This window comes from Carettochelys insculpta, chromosome 9 (assembly GCF_033958435.1).
Source record: "Carettochelys insculpta isolate YL-2023 chromosome 9, ASM3395843v1, whole genome shotgun sequence".
In the NCBI taxonomy this organism is placed as follows: Eukaryota; Metazoa; Chordata; order Testudines; family Carettochelyidae; genus Carettochelys; species Carettochelys insculpta.
This window is the reverse complement of record NC_134145.1, coordinates 9,471,264-9,491,974: the sequence shown is the minus strand read 5'-3', so window position 1 is coordinate 9,491,974 and position 20,711 is coordinate 9,471,264. Positions and strand designations below refer to the sequence as shown.

Genomic DNA, 20,711 nt, shown 5'->3' with positions numbered 1-20,711 from the left:
GGTGTGTCATCTACACGTCTCAGAGTCTCATTTCTTATCCTTAAGTGCCTCCACTGTGCAGGATATTAATACCCATTTGCATCATCTTCACTTATTTAAGAGGCCATTGAAGACTGTCTCCACTCTTCTAAAGCCCCTTTTCTATCTGATTCTATTTGTAGTACTCTTCCAACATCCAGTTAGACTCCAGCATGAAACAACTTCCTGAACGTTTCTGAGGTTTTGCACATCATGCAGGAAGGAGTGGGTGAGAAGTTAGAAAGGGTGGGATCATCACAAAGGTGACCTACATGCACCTGAACCAAGATTAGTTGCTCTTCACACCAAGACAATCTACTTTGTTTGTGGAATGCAGAGGCTGACTCCCCTGTACTGTTTAGACCGTTTTCACTGAAATTTGCCTTCCATCTTTTATGGCACTTAAGTTAGAGATTGAGAATACAGCCTTGATTGTACAAGAACTGAGATTTGGAAAAGAAGCCACAGCTAAGTACACAACATAGAAGAAAGGAGACACCTATACTGTGAAAAGGGTTACACAACTGCTCAGGTTAAAATCCCTTAAATGGACCATAACAAAATACCACCAAGCATAACCAAGCTGACCTGATTCCATGTCAGGACTCTTATAACAATGGCTAGTCTGCCCTCAAATCTAATTACTTGGATCTCCCAGAAGTTCATGGGGCTACACAAGCTAACTGTTTCCTACATTCTATCAATTAGAACAAAGGAATCGAGGCCAGGCCTTCACTGTCCCCCAAAGCTAACCTATTTTTAATTCAATTACCTTTTGTTTTGGTTTGCTATGCCAGCATGGTGAAATCAGGTTACTCTCTACCTATGAGAGTTATCATCTTTTTGACCATACAATATATCACATCTCATTTCCCTTTGGCTTTTTATGTTTAATACACTACTAGTTCTTTGATGTTGCACCTGAAAGACAAAAGAGCTCTCAAAAAAAAAAGTCTTATAACCAGCAAGCCAAACTGATCAGGTCCTCCAAACCATACTGAATCCTGGAATTTTCGTCCTTCCACAAAAGATTACACCTGTGTTGCGCAGTGAAAGCTGCAAAGGGAAAGGAGGTCTCCTACTGGTAAGTTTTTCTCTTGATCTATGAACACTTAAAGGCTACCTTAACTAGAATATTATTTTCACTTGGCTGACTAGCAAGGTGGTAAGCCCACATACAAAATACATTACAATAAGGGCTGTGTTAAACACAAACTTAGGCAGACATATCAGCTGCCCTAGCTAGACAAAAATAAAAAAAACCACAATCCTTTTTTGATAATCCTTTTATTTTTTGACACAGAAATCATATGCATTTGATTCTTAATCTCTAGCTGATAGCTCAGTTTCCTGATGGTAATTTAATTAAAACACTAACTTTTTCTATTTGGTTTGTGTATGCGTACAAATTTGAACAAGCATATGCACATATTTAACAATTATGTATGATGGACCAGGTTCCCACCCATCAAAGACGGACGCAGCAATACTGTGGTCCCTGCTTTTTAAAATTTTTTTCCCTTTTGAGAATCATGTAAATTCTTCCCCAACTCACAAGTTTAGACAGAAAAGCCCATATTATAGAATCACAGAATCATAGAAGAGCAGGACTGGAAGGGACCTCGAGAGACCGAGTCCAGCCCCCTGCCCTCATGGCCGGACTAAGCACTTTCTAGACCATCCCTGAAAGCCATCTATCTAACCCCTTCTTAAATATCTCCAGTGATGGAGATTCTACCACTTCCCTTGGCAATCCATTCCAGTGTTTGATCACCCTGACAGTTAGGAACTTTTTCCTAATGTCCAACCTGAACCTCCCCTGCTGCAATTTAAGTCCATTGCCTCTTGTTCTATCTTCAGAGGCAAGGAAGAACAAGTTCCCTCCCTCTGCCTTATGACACCTTTTAGATACCTGAAAACTGCTATCATGAACCCTCTCAATCTTCTCTTTTCCAAACTAAACAAGCCCAATTCTTTCAGCCTTTCTTCATAGGTCATGTCCTCTAGACCTTTTATCATTCTCGTTGCTCTCCTCTGGACCCTCTCCAATTTCTCCACATCCTTCCTGAACTGTGGTGCCCAGAACTGGACACAATACTCCAGCTGAGACCTAACCAGCGCAGAGTAGAGTGGGAGAATGACTTCTCGTGTTTTGTTCGCAACACACCTGTAAATGCATCCTAAAAATCATGTTTGCTTTTTTTGCAACAGCATCACACTGTTGACTCATATATAGCTATATCGTATGGGTTTTAAAAATCCAGCAAGATACATACTAGCCAAAAGCCAATAAAGAACACAGGGCTCAGCAAGAAATTATAGGAGCGGAAGGGACCTCGAGAGGTCATCTAGTCCAGTTTCCTGCACTCATCGTGGGACTAAGTATTTAAATGGCCCAGACAGAAACTAATAGTTAAGCACCAGCGAAATTTGAATTTGCATCCCTTAATTTACTAGACCAATACTTGAACAACTGAACTAGAGAGACAGGCCCCAGAAACCTGATAGATCAGCATTTCCCAAAGCGTGGAACATGTACCACTAGTGGTATCTGAAAAGATTTCCAGGGATACGTGGCAGAAAATAAATTACTGAAAATCAGGAGATAAACAATGGGATGACACTGGGGCTGTGGCCACACTTGGCCAAAACTTCGAAATGGCCATGCAAATGGCCATTTTGAAGATTACTAATGAGGCGCTGAACTGAATATTCAGCGTCTCATTAGCATTAGGATGCTTCCGGCCGCGGCACTTAGAAAGCACCACTTTCAAAAGTGCGTGGCTCGGTGTGGCTACACGGGGGTCCTTTTCGAAAGGACCCCGCCCACTTCAAAATCCCCTTATTCCCCTTGGTTGAGAGGAATAAGGGGATTTCGAAATGGGCAGGATCCTTTCGAAAAGGACCCCTGTGTAGTTGCACCAAGCAGCACGCTTTCGAAGTGCCGCAGCCAAAAATGTCCTAATGCTAATGAGGCACTGAATATTCAATTCAGTGCCTCATTAGTAATCTTCAAAATGGCCATTTGCATGGCCATTTTGAAGTTTTCGTCAAGCGTGGCCACAGCCTGGGAGATGGGGTATGCCAATACGGCTGAAGTCCTAAAAGGGATATGCAAATGTTTTGAGTGTGGGAAACACTGTAGATCCATGAGTATTATCCTACTAAGAACACCTGCTGCTGGAATTAATACCAAGTTGTACAAATAAAGGGTAAAATTTTCAATGGCACATTTCAGTAGGACATGGGCTTCAAAGTCATTGGGGTATTTCTGAAATCTACTCTGACGTGCATTATTTACATGGAGGCATACATTATGCAGAAAGAGATGGCTTAGCTACACATGCACTGCTCGAGTTGTGTCCAACACAGCCTAATATAATTCACACCTCTTCTAACAAGAATGTGGGCTTGTCCTGAATTGGCAGTACTCTTACTCAAGATTAAGGAAATATATTCGGTTAGTTCTAGAGTAAGAATATACTGGCTTTTAGAGTAGGAATATACTGGCTTTTAACACCCATTCATAACTCATCCGTAAGGCAAGGATTTTGTGCCATGCTCATATTGCTGGTGAAATTAACAGTATTTTGCATGGCGAATGATTCCTGCTTCTTTAATGTGCATGCTTACACACACACACACACACACACACACACACACACACACACAAGGTGCCCAGATTTTTAAACTGGTTACCCCTGAAATATTGAAGTTATTGCAAAGCGAAGGGTCACACACTGATAGTCCCTAGATAATCAATCAGCTTTTGATTGCCTGGTGGTGAAAGCACTACCCCTACTTCTTAGTTCATTCTTCTGACTTATAAATGAACTATCTATGCATTAATTTAGCAAAATTTATGATCACCAGATTGTGAAACACTTCAAGGAGAAGAATATTTTATTTATTTATATCTGAAAATCACACACACAAGAAATCCTATGGTGGGTTCCAAACAGCCTTGGAATCACTTGGTGATACAGTGAACCATCATTAAGAGACAATGTGACACATGCATCTCTACCCACTACCGTTCAAGCTAAATAATCCTGATTATTACAGATCTTAAAACCTAGGTATAAAGAGACAGCTACCAGACAGCAAAACTTGATACAATCCACATCAAAACCTACCCTCCCTCAAATTACCAAATCATGCTCCTCCCACTCTGCCATTTTCTGCCCTCTCCAAATATCTGTTCCAAAAGGCCAACTTTGCAGCATGCTGAAGGTCAATAAATTCACATTATTTCAGACTATGGGGAAATGTAAACTTTCCAAATCATCCAAGCCTCCACAACACAAAACTCCAGGGGAGGCTTCTTTTCTTCTACACTAAAAGGACTCCAATAGCATCTCTGTTGATCCCAACCATGAGAGAGGCACAGGGCTCAGGAGAGACTGGGACCCCAAGTCATTTAGTGATTTATAAGGTCAAAGAAAACATGCAAGATCTATGTGGAAGGCAACAGGCAACCAGTGCAGTTCATAGGACACCATCCTTGCATTCATGGTGGGATTCTCTTTTGCAACAGGCTGCTGTCCCTGAGCTAACCACAGCTTATGGCGTAGCTCTATGTGAAGGATTAGTTAGAAGTCAGAAGTCCTATCTAAAGGTGAGAAAAGCAATAATTAAGGTGGCAAAGCTCACATCCAAGAGAAAGGGTGCAGCCAATTATATATGGAAAAGACCAGTCATGGCTGCAACCTGATTATCTAGAAGCAACGAAGAATCTGAACACATGTAAATGTTCTGCCCACTTGCCCATCCACTCCCAACTCAAAGAAGCCTTTGTACCTCATTAAATGCCTATAAATAATGTTGCTGCCTTCAGGAGCAGGTTCTGCCTGGTTTGGCAACAGCATAGGATAGCACATCAGGAGCAGGCTACTGAACTTGAGGATGCCATTTACTCCCAGCCAGCAGAGACAGAAAATATTTTTTAAACAGTGATGTATTTTTAATGCTTTGACAGGGTCAGCAACCCCCAGCACAAATGCCAATAATGGCACATGAGCTGATTTGCATCGGCACACAAGGCTGGAGTACTCTCCCCGGCCCCCCCACTCCTGGGGAGCCAGGAGCTTGCTCAAAGCCACGTCACCTGGGGACTAACAAAAGACCAGCTAAAGCTACGAACCACCACCTAAATGGTAAAGATCTGCACCTTAATTTATTATTAATGAAGCTGTTGTAAGTAGGACTATTAGTGACTTCAAAAAGTACCACCAGCACTCAGACTGTACATGGCAGTCAAAAGGTCAAATTCTAGCACTCCATCTCAGAAAGGGTGGTGACCATTGCTCTATTACATAGAAGGCTTAAACCCACAAAGCCATGATCCCTTCCTTTGGCTAATGTTGTCAGTAACACTCAGCAAATGGGCAAGAAATACACATTGAAGAAAACTCAAGTGACCCTTCAGTAGCAGCCAGCTGGACTATTTGAAGTTGTTTACAAAGCCTGAGCGATCAGTGTGTTTCACCCATGTGGGAAAAAGAAAACAAGTCATGGCAATGTAGGAAGAGGCATGGCATCACTTAAAAATATTTTCCATCTCTGCCTGCTGAGAATAAACAGCAGCGTGCCTGTATCTAAGCCAGTGCAAAAAACATTATAGAAAATGTTGGTTCCTGAATGATTAAAACGGTTGTACAATAATGTTACAAACGATGTTCCAAATGTTGATAATCACAAATAAACCAGTATAAATTTGATCAGAGCAAAGATGGGTTGATGGCAATTAACCCCACTTACCCTCTCTTTTTCTAATATAAGAAAAGGTCTCAATATATTCATATTTTCTTCAGCAGTTAGATAATGACAAGCACTGACAATAAAAGAGGACTCTAAAAATACACTTTTTTCTTGAAGTAGTCTGTTTACAGTTAAATATAAACTGTGCCCTATAAATTATCAAATACAATGTTAAATTCTGAAGTACACTCAGGAAATCTCTGCATGTAAAAAACCTGCAGAAAATATTTTGTCCCGTCCCAGTAATTCTAAAGAAAAACAAGTTACTCTGCAGATTGAAGAGTTAGCTTCCATCATTGATCATATTAAAAACTGCTGCAACCACTACAGTAACTCTGTATGGAATTTTCCAGGACCTTTTATATCAAGCAAAGAGATAATTTCCTGGAACAGCTGTTCTTACAGGAAGGAAATTAACAGCAATATTGCCACAGCATAGCTGGCACACACGCATTAGGAAGAGTTTCTAGCATTCGGCAGAAACGTACCTTCCCTACACATACACTGCCAGGACCTTCACTTGGAACAAAAATATCTTATAAACTGTACTACATTTTTTATTTATTTATGAAGTATGTGCATATATGCATTATCATTTCTACAGTGCGAACATGCAGAATGATTTACAGAATTAAAAAACCCAGATCTTAATCACCTTTGGGCATCTATGTTGGACAAAGCAGAGCAAGAATGTTACTGATTAACAGTAGAAAGTCAAAGATTACCAATTGCAAAAAATTAATACAAAAACAGCAATAACATTTTTCCAACTTTTGAACAATTCAGGTATGTGAAAACTTGAAATTATTTCCTATTCTGAGTACATTATATTATGTTACTACTTCATCACAATGTAGGAACTTGGGAAAAAGGACTTCTTAAACAGTGACTATTGTGAATATTTCAGGACCTGATACTGAAGCGTAGATATCAATGGGAATTTTGACATTGACATAATAGGAATAGTATTAGTATATATCATATGATAATATTACTAGTATATATCAAGTACATCAGTTCATTAGTATTTTGACTGTATTTTTCTACCAGTGTTTTAAATTAGAACTACTATAATCAGCTTAATTTTCAACCTTATAAACACAGATATGAAGGTTTAAAATGAAACTGACCCCTGAACAAAAATGCCCATAAACAAGAATGGCTCAAGTTTAGTGATCCTTAAATAAATCCCATCTACATACACTAAATAGAAGATGAGATGCCTTTCATGCAGAGAAGAAAAATGCAAGGGAAATTAGCTATAGAGAACAATTAATATAAGGACAATAATTTTGACAAGTCACAAATTTAATTTTTATTTTGGCATTACAGAAAAATGTGGACTTCTGGGATTTGTATTGTCTGTATTATCATGCTGCAAGGCAGATAATTAATATCAAAGACTACAATTCCCAGAACTTTATATTCTGGTTGGGTGCACTGCAACATGATATTACAGGATGAGTCAGTTATAATTAAAATTATAAATTGTGCGAATTATAATCTTTTTGTGACTCAAAAATATTGGAATAAAGGCAGTTATTAGGAAAATGAGAAACTTCCTTCATCCAGTGTCCAGCTTCTGATGCTTTTAAATATTTTCTGCTGTAACTTATCATCATAACTCTCTTTTCTATTGCTAAGTCTTCAGAAAGAGATGTCGTAAAAAGTTCAAGTCAGTCTGTTATTGCAGCCAAGAAAGAAATACTAAGAATGTCTGATTGGCTGCTTAAAAAAAGATGGTTTTAAAAAAGAAACAACATACCATGGGACAGCATGCAAAGCCAATGGATGTTAAACACTGCAATTCAATTACCTGCACTGCTAGCAAATTCCTAGGTCTCTACATAATGGGTGATACAGGACAACATTCTGATCAGCCTCTGAGACAACTAACACTAGCAAAAGGTGTTTGAGATGTCGTCTATCATTCAATAAATTCACCCACGATGCTGTGAAATGACTGGAATTATAGGACTTTTGCTATTGGAACGCCTCCAGAGGCATCACTGCCCACGTTCAAAATCACTTAGGTGAAGAGGAAAGCTTTTTACACAGAACTTTATTGCACAGGACTTCAATATTCATTTGCGTCTGTTCCAAAATAAACACAGCATTTCCTTTATTATCAAGATTTATAGGCGCTGAAATGCCACTATACTGTTTCCAAGTGTTTCGTGATACAGAACCAGCCCATGTTCCCAAACAGTGAAAAGTATTAGCAGCATTCTATGAGATGTTTACTAGCAACGTAAACCACGTAAAAACTAAAAAAGATAAAAAGTACTTCTCAGGCCAAGGACACATTCTTTTTTCTAGAATGTCTGACAACTGTATGTGCCTTAGCAACACAAGAGTACCACCACATTTTATATATATCACCATTCTAAATATCGTTGAAGCCAGACTTGCATTTCACTGCGTAGCTGCAGTTTCCAGAAACAGCTCACACCCGTTTAGCTGACCTTATTTCTTCAGCACTCTCACTGTCTTTTCCTCCAATTTAATTAAGGATTCCTCACTGGTTCTCAGCATTTCCTGGCTTTTATACATTACCTTCTTCACTGGGGACAAAGTCTTTGTGCAAGGCACAATCAAAGGCAGAACAATGGGTAAGAACGCCTCTCAGCTTCTTCCTTGCTTTAGGGGGCCCCAAAGAAAATATTTGCATAAAAGCTCTAAAAAGGCTAAGGCAAACACAGATTGCCATTACAGAAAAATTAAAATAAACCTAATAGCCATACCACAGAACTAATTCTTTATGAACGTATGCAAATATTGTGAATGTTAAACCAAGACAGTATCAATCAGTTATGAAAATTAAAAAGCATATTCTTCTTCTAATCTCAACTTAAAGTACTTGATTTCTAACAATGTTGTTCCAAAGCTATTGTGAACACTCTGCCTGAATACTTAATTACGTAAACAACAAACAAAAGGTCTCATCTTTTGGTGCTGTAAACTATCATCCCAAACTGGGTATAATTAAAGGTGTGAACAACAAAGTAAGTAACAAACCTGCGAAGTCAAGGTTCTGAGAAATTAATGGGCATCACCACACTGCACTAGCTCAAATTCATCACTCATTATTTCTCAGACTAGCACTGTGCAGGTTCACATGTTTGTACCTCATTCTCTTTCCTTCAAGCCTTTCCTTCCTTTTCTAGATGGCTAATTTTAGACAATTACTGTCTGTGACACACTGAGATTCTTCCCCCTCCTTTTTCCCCCTTCTTCTAGTTGTAAAGCTAGTGACCTATAAAAGGCTGGTGCACCTAAATATTCTGGGATATTAGAAAGGAAAGATGGATCATTTGAAATAAGGGAATAAAAGAATGTAAAAATTACTTGAATACCCCCTTTCCCTACCATCTTCCCTTTGCCTCAATTTGGCAGATAAAAACACTCAGATACAAATGCTGAGTACACACACAGAGTAAAACACTAATTTTCCTTGCACTAAACATAATGTACTTGTTGAGTAGAAGCAATGATCTGATCCTGATTTAATACTTTAACAAGATAAAATATGCAACTCAGTAAAATCTTTAAGGTTGTTTTTTATTAGTCACAGCTGTATGGTAACTATGGGCTGTGGCACCATATGAACAAAATGTACTACATTTTGCATTTGGAAAACGCCCTTTCCATGTCTTAAAAATCCTGCTATTTTTATATGCTTTTCTATAACTGAGATATGACAATACACACATGCAAACATGCATGTATAAATACATACACACTCGTTTCTCTTACCATTTTGCAAAGACAGTGAGCAATGGGGGAGGGGCAATGTTCCTTTCTTACATGGATTAGAAAATTTTGTGAAGTATGGCCTATCATCAAAGATGCCAGGCTTTTTCACGTTGGCCTGCTTATAAAATAAGATTGCTTGCACCCCTTCTCCCCAAAAACCCCAATGACATTGAAAAAAATACTGCATTGCAGTATTTGCCAGTGCATCGGAGTGTATCCAGTCAGCTGTCCCACAGACAAACAAATGTACATTTTAACACGTCCTGGCATGTAAATGAGTTGTCTGGTGGCCACAGCTTGCTGAAACAGATGAGCGGATTTGTCAAGATGTGTGCACCTCCACATAAATACATACAATATTCTCTACTGCTGCCCATTTCTTGTCTGGAGTGTTTGCTGAAATTTTTGGAAACTGCAAGCCTCCCTACGAGAATATGGGAAGTACTAATAACTTGTTTCATATGCAATCTAGAACCACCGTCCACCACAAGATACTGTACAAGTAGCATGTCCATTATGTACAGAAAATAACTTTCATTTAATGAACATTCCCAGCAGCATACTAACTAGAGAAGATCTGAGTATGTAATATAACCTCAAGGACAATCCTTTAAAAAATTCCTAACGCTAAAAATACGCAAGATTTCTGCAACAACTAGATATTTTGCAGTATGAATCATATATTTAGCAGGATCAAGTCTAGATACTCAAGACTTTCAGATCCATGAAACAGGATTTTCAAATGAGTACTCTGCAATGGATTTTGAACCTTCCTTTGTTAATGACAACTGGGGTTTTCATTTGAGAAAGCTCAGAAAGGTAAGATTAATAAAGATAAAGAAGGCAAAGGAGTTTATCAAGCCAGTCAACATTTGAAGAGCATATCAGTATGTAACATGGTAACTTGATTAGAAAAGTGAACAGTAATATGAAGAATTGTAAACTGGTGGCTAATGTACCTCTCCATTGACATCTGAATGTAAAATCCCATTTTTTCAGAAGCATTACAATTTCACAAAAATGACCCTGTTTAAACACAGCTATATATTCTCCATGTTTTGTTTCAAAATAAAAGGCTTTCTTTTGACTATTGGCAATTTTTCATGGTATTTCAATAATCTAATAGCTATTTTCCTACCTCAGGAGTTTACTATGTAAAAGGAGGAAGAACATTATCTTATAGGCTGTGTTCATCAATGTAATCTTAAAACAAAGGAAAGAGCAAGAACAGTGGCAGAAACACACATCACAAAACATACATAAAAACACTAAACTGAACAAAAATGTAACTGTAACTGCTATTGAACCTCAAAAAAGTGCTGCTCTTTATGATCAAAGCCTTTCCAATTTATTCTCATGACCAAATTTAGCAGCTTTAGAATGTAGTATGAATATTTTGGGCACAGAATTGAAATTATTTTACTCTCTCACATATATTCTTGTATATAGTATATTTGTATGCATATACTCCTACAGTCACATACTATATGTGTTACATATACACCCTTATGATTTTTCTTCCCCCACAGCAAAAAGCTGTGCAGTTTTCAGAGGGTCATTCAATTACTTCCCTACAGAAAAAGACTGCAGCAGTAGCATTACTTAAAAGAGGGATTTAATTTCTCATATATTCTTTTTAAACTTCTGAACACAAACATTCTCACTGGAATGGAATGTTCTAAGTAATCACGCATAAAAGAAAGGAATGAACTAAAAATCTGAAAATTTTAAGACAGGGTGTCTGCTCAGCCCTCCGGTACACATCTCTTGCGCTTCTGTGATGTGTGACAGATGAACATTTTCTGGACAATCACTTTTTTTTATACACCTTTTACACCACCTTCTATCACCAACTTGTCTACTATGCTTTTTAAATACTTCCGGCATCCACAACCTTGTTTTGAAATGCACTTTTGCTATTCCACATTACTGTGCGCCCTACACCATGAAAAACCATATCAACTAGCAAAATATATTTTTTTTCTTGAAAACCAAAAGCCAACACACCAGTTTGAAATTGCAAGTGCCTAGTGCTATAGCAGACAAAGTTCAGGCTAGTGAAGAGGAGTACAGCTCCTTCATTTCAGGAAATTTCTGCTTAGCTCATAAACCACAAGATATGATGAACTCCTGTGAACTGATTATTCTGCTTTAGAGCCATCTGACTATGTAAAAATACCAATATCACTTAACACAAAATCACTGCTTAGGGTAAATTCATTCTACCTACTGTTCTCATAGGGACATTTGCTGGAAAATTCTAAGAAATGATTTGCAAGAAGCTATCAGCTGTGGGAGTTCACTATTATACCTCTGTCAACTTCATTCAATATAATTTACATTTTTCTAAAATACCGCCTCACAGGATTCCTCAGTATTTTTTGCACATACAATTTCACAGCAGGAGAAAAAAAAAAGATAACCCTCTTTTGCAAAGAAGAAAGAACAGATGCTTAAAAACAGATTTCTAGAAATCACTGTATGCCTGAGCCAGAAATGTAATTAACACCTATTTATAAAGAATAATTAAAGTTGTGACTGCCACAAAGAACAGCAAAGATAATCGAGGTAGCCCCTGCTTTTTTTTTTTTTTACGCTGTTTGCAGTATTCCCACATGATTGCCACCTGCTCCCCCACTCAGCTTCCCCTATGCTCGTTTCCCCGGCAACCTTTCATTGGCTTTTCCTCCCAGCTATCGCTTTCAGTTCGGCTGCTCAGTCTAATCTTATTTGTTTTACACCCATCAAAACAAGCAGCCAGACAAAGACAATCCTATAAGAATGTGAAAAGACTGTAGCTTTGTTTCCCAGTTATAATAAATATCCAAAGCGAAAGTGCAGTATGTTTAATTGAAACAAAACTAGCAAGAGTGATTTGAATTCTGAAGCTTTTTCCTCCCCTGAATAGCAGTGCTCTGTAAAATTCAAAGTCTGTAATAGTTGTATTTGATCATGCCATTTTGCACAATCTGTAAGGAAAACATAAAGGAGGAATGAGTTGAGTAGTTTCTGATTCCTCTGCCAAAAGCATATTCTAAAAATAGAAATACTATTTTTACATAAATGGAGGCTTAGACTTCCTTGAATATTAAAAAAAAAAAAAAAAAAAAAAAAGCCAACACCATCCTGCTTCACTATAGTATTATCTCCGTAAGGAACAAAATACCTGATTTTACATGCAGTTATTAGGTTGGAATTTAATTTAACACTCATGTAACAGAAACGATCATGAAAAGACATGAGCTGCTGTCTGATCTGATGGGCATACAGTACAATGACACTGTGACTGGCAGCAGAGACCATCCTTGCTTGACTGAAATGCAACATTCAATGGAATCAGCGTGCAGTGCCATCACACTTCAACACATTAAAATATATAGAGAGATCCTCATAAAAATAAACAATGACCTTTAATTTTACTTATGACTCACAACCTGCTATCCTGAACAAAAGAAATTCACGAAGCACACATGAGCTGTATGGAACCTATAAACAGTCTCTCGGCATTCACTTACCATTTTCAAGCCATTCCACTCCATCTGTGATCACAAAGATGGACCCTTGCAGCCCCTCACAGTGTCAAAAGCAAAAAGAACGTTATGTAAAAGCTGACATTCCTTCTTACAATGCTGCTGCCCAACGATGCAACAAAATCGACATATACTAGGCGCTGCAACACATACAAGCCTCCTCCTCTTTTTATGAGGTCATGACAGGAAACTCTTTGAAATACAATATGCAGCATTTACTGAAGCTCATATAAATCACTCACAAAAATTACCATACCTGCTGCGCAGTCCACCAAAACAAAATTACCAGTCTTGAGGCTTTTTTTTTCCCCAAGGATTCTGCTTTGCATTTGTATTTCAAACATGTGAATGTGGAAATTAATTACCTCCCCACCCAAAACAACCCCTCTTTTTCAGAATTTCAGTTAGCCACACACAGCCCTCATGTTATAAACCACCTTTTTCTTTATTCTGAGAGAAATCACAATGTCCTTAAAAATGACAGAGTACATCCTTTATTAAAGGATACGCAGGCATTAAATAGGAGAGAGAGAGAGAGAGAAAGGAATGGGGAGAGAGAAGGGGAGAGAGAGAGAGACGGAGATACATAATGTAGAAACAAACCAGTCATAGCAACTAAACTCATGTGAAAACAGACCGATAAAGATGAATACTTGGGGAAATCTATGTTATATATGTATACAACTACTACAAACAGATTTTAAATCTACTAATACCTACCATAACCATTCTTAATGGCAAATATTGGGTCTTGAAAAGCTTGAACTCTTCTAAAGATTTGCTAAGGTTTCAGGGATTTTATTATTTAAAAAAAAAATCCACAAAGCACAGTGCAGACGTTTTATGCAGCAAAAGAATAAAAAAAAAAAACCCGCACTGTGTTGAAGCCCCCCGATTCTAGAATGTAGATAAGAACAACTGAACAGAGCCTTCCTGAAATTGGCTTGCAGCTTCTCCTTTTTACATCCATTTATGGGACCATCTGTCAGATGAAGGCAGGATCTGATTGGCTAGGGAAACTAAAGGAGGCGTTGCAACATCAGGTGCTATTGAAATTAGCTTCTGCCAGATTGACAATGTTAATGATTTGGTGACCTCTACAACAACAGAGACCAGATTTCTGAACTGCTGCTTGTGTCTAGTAATTAAGGCCCAGTTGAAAAAAACAACACACATACATGTATTTTACCTCTCCTTACCCCAGAAGTACAGTAACAGTTACAGGCCACATCTAGTTTATAAACCTCCATCGCAGAGGTGCCATACTTCAGCCATGCTTCAATGACGGCAACCTCTTACCTCTCATATATGTGGCTTTGAGGTCTGGAGTATTTTAACCAGCTTATCTTTCTCTACAGTTGCTTTCTGGAGAAATGCATATTTAATAATCTGCCTCTAGGCTTAAAGATATGACAAAAGCACTTCCATGAGCACTTTAACTGCATTTATGCTCAGGTACTATTGATTTTAATAATCAAGCATTTTTTTTTCTTTTTTCAGCAAGAAACTTTCAAATTTATATTTACTTTTTAGGGAAGGTCTGATTTTTTTTCACTTAATTATATGTCAACAATATTGCATATCTACTTACCAGCACACTTTACCAGAATAATAGAAGTTTTTTGTAATTATCCAGGTATCTCACTTTGTTGTTTACTAGATTTACAAGGAAGTGATGAATAAACCTGGGCATTTAAATGAAATTAATTTTCAACTGTATTTAAGAAACGTGCTTTAACCTTCTAATAAAAACACTCACTAACCCTTTGCTTGCTCCCATGGACAAAGCACCAAATCGCCAATTATAAAGAGCAATATTTCACAAACGGTCCGCTTCAGACACTTTTATTGAAAATTTTTATAATTAGGAAACATTTATGTTCCCCCTCTTCTTCAAAAGAAAACTATTTTAGGGATTTGTTGATTTTATATATAGTAGCCAAGAAAACATGGCATGGCATCCTAGTTTTACATTTAACCTGGGATTAACATTTAATCTAAAACTACCGATCCAAAACTCTGTAAAACCGATATTTAAATCACATAGTTTTATATTTTGTGTGTACAGTTAAAAGGAAATATTTTTAAAAAGCATTCATTTATTAATATTTCTATTTTGGAACAGACAGAAAGATAAAAGCTGCGGAAAATACAAGTATGGGCCATGATATCTGGTCACTTAATTCTTCATTGAAAAAAATAAAAAAGGTCTTTAAGAAACACCACAACCCCTCTGCCCTCAATATATAATTACCATTTTGGGAAAAGCTTTTTTTTTTTTTTTTAAAGTAAAAATATTAACTCAGAACTGTTAATTTCGTGAAGGGTAGCCTATATGTTTTAAAATTTCTTTAAAACATATATGTGCACCAAAAACTCCATTCACAGACTACACAATAAAACCTAGGAAATATATTAAGCTTTTAAATAACGTAGAACCAAAAAGATTATACAATCAGGAAAAAAAACCCACATTTAAAATAAACGAACCCTATCTACTCACAGAATGAACACCGACTTCAATTAACATCTATTATGGATAGTTTATATGGCTGCAGAGGATTTCTCTGAAAACAATAGTTTTAAAAACATTTGTAGTTTAGCAAAAACTTGCTAAGATTAAACTGGTGTGTAGGACAGACTTCCTAAATAAACGTAATTCTAACTGAACTAGTAGAGGAAATTCACTAGCATCAAAATACTGCATAATAGTACATCATCATGTTCTGGTCCCAAAATACCCTGAATATTAAAGTTTCAATTGTAATGCAGATTTTTACGTAAGGTCTCTTCAGGGGTTAACGAAATTGAACAAGGGATGAAGAAATCTTTTTTGCAGCCTTTTCACTCTCAGCACACTTTGTTAGCTATAAATTAATGTTATGCATATCAAAAGATTCAGCCATTTTTCTGAAACAATCACACTTTGCACTCCTAAACATTTAGGTGCTTTGCCCATCTAAAATTTTATGTGCTTTGCACACTGAGTACTTTGCCAAAAAACGAAACAAGCCCATACACTAAATCTTTCAGACGAATACTAAAACAAAAACGCACAAATGTCCTCAGAGGCCTCTCTCTAAAGACAAAGGCAGAATCCTATTGTGGAAAAAGTCAATCTTATTATCGTGTTTCCAATAGTGCCATTCATCTTTCAGGGTAAGTGGCTGACCACTGCATCACAGTTGTGACACATTTGTAAAGCATCAAATTCTCAACATAGTCTCTCCAGAATCAGCCAGCAAGCCTCTGAGAAAAGCCCTATTTTATGCAAGCGTCCATCCCCACAAAAAGAAACTTGTCTTAAACATCTAATCCTATATCAAAATGAAATCACAGGGCTGTTTGTTCCCCCTCCCCCGCCCTCTCCTTACCATAAATGAGCAGTTTCTTGACTCATTAATGACAGTTTCCCTTAAAAGAAGTGATCTCATATCACTGAGCCCTTCTCCACCATGCATACATCCCAAAGGTTGCGGGTATCTTAGCATCAGTAGCCGCCAGCAAGCTCTCTCATACAGAGCCCAGATGGACTATACCAGAAGCCAATTCAGCGTTAATAACCACCTACTCTGTGCAGTTTAGAAGCCTTACGTGGCATAATGTCCTAGGCAACAGCAGCCGATTGAAACCGCAAATAAAGACAACCCAATTGTCCAAAAGCATCAAAAGGAAAAAATAAGTGAAAAATTATTTTTTAATCTCTTACTTTCATAATAAACTGAATCCTTCATAAACATATAAGAAAGGAGGAAAAAACAGATGCTGCCCAGAAAAGTGACAAAAATATTACCTCATTATTTAACAAAGCAGCATTAAGCGTCCTGCTGATTTCAAACATCTTGCCACAGATTTTGGTTTAAGAGAAAGAATCCTTTGCAAGCTTTCTGTCTGCAAAGGGTTCTTCAATTTTCTTGCGCACAACCGTATAGTCAATATGTTATTTCCCTAGAGTTCACACATTAAAACTAGTCAGTGAGCTGAATTTTCCCCTTATCACACACAGTACACTCCTGTTATATGTACTGCTCTCTTTGCAAGATTAGCCTGCCCCAAACATGGCTGTTGTTTAAACTATACTGTAAAGTAACAGTTCACTCTATAACCACCAGGTGTGCAGTGTGCACAGATTCAAATAATCATCTTAAAGATGTTTCTTGGAACAATCTTTAGTTGTGGAACCCAAAAACTGCCCACATTTTGTATTCTTTTGTCAACTGCCTGCTCCGCAAAAGAAAAAGAAACAAACCAAGGAACTTTCATTAACAATTTTTTTTAAAAAAAATCTCAGTAAGGAACCTAAGTATTATACACAAGCCTTTCACTTAGCAAAAATGAACTTAATGAAAAAACCCAATCAACAGACAGGATGAAATGTACATTAAAGGGGAATGAAGCTGAGGAAATGATCTCTTGTCTTCAGACAACTAAAACATCATAGGAAGATGAACTGTTTCAAGTAAACATGATCACAACATTCATTTACAGTACACATAGGGGCAGGAGGGAAGCTGGAGAATAGACACACTACAACTTCCACAGGTGAAATACTAGATTACCTGACATAATGTGACATAAGCAAAACAAGCCAAAAATCAGAGAACACATTATGAACTACCTGAGCATAAGTCTAGACAAAAATACTAGAGTGATTATAGGTTTCAATAGCAATTTATGATGATTTAGACATTTTTACTCAATTTTCCTCATCACTATTTTTCTGTAAACTTAACAAAATTTATTTTGTTTTACTTTAGATCTGTCAGAACAAGGAACATTTCTACTACTGTACAAAGTTATGAATTCACTCAATACTTTACAGCAGCACCCAGAGGCCTCACTAAGATATGAGACCCATTGTGTTAGGTGCTGTATAAACATGTAATAAATCATAGGAGTGGAAGGGACCTCAAGGAGGTCTAGTCCAGCCTCCTGCACTGAAGGAAGAACTAAGTATTGTCTAGACAATCCCTAACGGGATTGATGATGAAGATTCCACAACCTCCCTAAGCAATTTGTTCCCATGCTTAACATCACTGACATACAGGAAGGTTTTCCTAAATGGTCAACCTAAACCACACTTGCCGCAATTTAAGCCCACTGCTTTGCCTGGCCTCAGAGGTTAACAAGAGCAATTTACCTTCCTCCTCCACGTAGCAACCACCTATGTACATAAAAACTGTTAGTGTCCCCCTCAGTCTTCTCTTCTCGAGACTGAACACACCCAGTGTTTTTCAATCTCCCCTCGCAAGTCATGATTTCTAAGCCTTTAATCATTTTTGTTGCTCTTTGGAGTTTCTCCAAATTGTCCACACCCTTCCTGAAATGCACGACCCAGGAACGGACACAATACTCCAGATGAGGCCTGATAAGCATAGAGTAGAATTACTAGACTCTTGCTTATAATACTCCTAATAATACATCTCAGAATGTTTGCTTTTTTTGAAAAAGTGGTATACCACTGACTCATATTTAGCATGTGATCCATCAAAAAAACCCAATTCCCTTTCCATAGGACTCCTTCCGAGGCCACAATTTCCCGTTTTGTACATGTGCAACTCACTGCTCCTTCCTGGGTGGAGTTCTTTGTATTTGCAGATTGGGAGCCCAGGCAGAGAGATATTAGGTGACTTGCCGTGGGCCAAACAGGGAGTCAGTGGCTGAGACAGAACTCGAACTCTGATTTCTTGCCTCACCCACAAAACCATCCCTTCCTCTCTTGCACAGACCACGTCTCTAGTTTGTCTAGATCTTTAGGAATTTTAATCTTTTCCTCCAAAACACTTACAACTGCTTCCAGCTTGTATCCTCTGCAAACTTCATGAGTGGTCTGTCCATGCCATTATCTAAATCAATGCTGAAGATACTTGACAGAACCGGACTTAGAAGAAAGCCCAAGGGACCCCACTCCATAAGCCCTTCAAGACTGACTATGAACCATTGATAACTACATTCTGGGAAGGTCTTTGCAGCCAGTTATGCACGTGTCTCATAGTAGCGAAGACATTTCCTGTCCTAAAGAGTTTCTAAAGTTTTTAAAGTTTAATGCACAAATTCGTGGTGTGGGGAAGGATGAAAAACCAAAATAATACCATGCAACAGTGTTATTTATTATGTGCCAGACTGGATCCCACTGAAACTGCATTGCAGCTATCTTCAGTGGAAGCAGGACCTAATAATGTTTACTGAACGTAAAGGTCATGTTAATCTCCAAATATTCCATGTTATTAAAATGTGAGACAATATGAACATGTGATTTGATTTGTTACATACAGTGTTACCTACACTACTATAGCCTTTCATATAGTTGTCCCCATGAATACTTTGCACTGGATTAAGGGTGTGTGTGTGTGAGTGCACACATATATACACACACATCCAACTAATTTTTCTGTTTTACCTGTTAAATACTGCTAAGTGATGCAGTCATGATTTAACTGCCTTGATATATTAGCTTTCACCACCACTTTCTATATGGGGGGGGGGGAAAGTTCATTTCTATCAGTTTCTGGATCTATGAAATGAGCTTAATTTCTCACTCACCTTATACCTTGAATATTAATTAAAATGTCATTTCTACCACTGAAAATTAATAGGCAACAATAAAACATTCTTGGCATCCTCATCTTGAAGACAATACACTTAAGGGTTTCAGTATTTTTTTTAAATGTCTGGGTAACCAGTTTTTTGCTTACCAACCATTCCTTTGATTTAAACAAACATTTTATAGTTGTATTTAAAACAACAAAACAAAAGAAAAATAAAGAAACAGGACCTGAAGCACACTTTTAAGGACCTATCCTCCTACTACCCTGAGGCAAATTCAACCAATCAATAAGAAACCATTGACATGTCACCATCTGCCAAGCTGCAGAGAAATGTGACTGGAACAGACCTCGTACAGAGCAGCAGTAGACTCGTTTTCAGTCTATTTTCAGTCGTTTTCAGTCTATTAGGAAAGCACCAGAGCTTTCATATGCAAGGATACAAAACTCCAACTCAGACTCTTTTCACACCAATATCTCAGTACACTGCTGCACAACTCTAGCATTTATGCTGAGTATGTACTCCAACTAATCGTCTAAATCAAGTGAGGGAGCAGTAACAATCCTATGCTACTGAAGTGTAAAAAATAAAGAACCCAAATGAATTCTACTCTAATATGATTATAGCAAGCCATTTACATACATCTATCTGTGAACTACAACCTGGTTTTTTGTACAGACTCTTCTTTTTCAACTCTTCTGCTGAGGATTAGGTATACAAACAGATGTATATGGATTGCTTTCTAGGCTATTTCTATCATAAACATATAAAAGACATTGATTAATCTAATTCTTGACTCCCCTCCACCCCTCAACTCTCTGATTTGCTCACCTTGATAATATTTTCCTGATTTGTCAACACTGATTACTATTTTTGGTTCTCTATGCCTTAAATTTTGAGTCTGTTCTGGTATGGCTACGGTCTGAAGAAGTGGGTCTGTCCCATGAAAGCTCACCTAATAAATTATTTTGTTAATCTTTAAAGTGCTACTTGATTGCTTTTTTGTTTTGATAATATAAAAGATGTATTTGAGATTTAAGGACATGTTATTTCTTCGGAGAGAAGGGGAGTAGAGTAGAGAGAGGATGTTGAAACAAAGTA

At 37.6% G+C, this 20,711-nt stretch overlaps 1 protein-coding gene across 2 annotated transcripts in view; it reads right to left on the bottom strand.

Annotated features, from left to right (window-relative positions):
* ELAVL4 (ELAV like RNA binding protein 4) overlaps positions 1–16,555 on the bottom strand; it is a 78,426-nt gene extending 61,871 nt beyond the window's left edge. For both annotated transcript variants that reach the window (XM_075002345.1, XM_075002346.1), the window contains exon 1: positions 16,439–16,555. In XM_075002345.1, the coding sequence (XP_074858446.1) occupies positions 16,439–16,555 (117 nt within the window). The remainder of the gene's footprint in view (positions 1–16,438) is intronic.
* Positions 16,556–20,711: the final 4,156 nt, after the last annotated feature.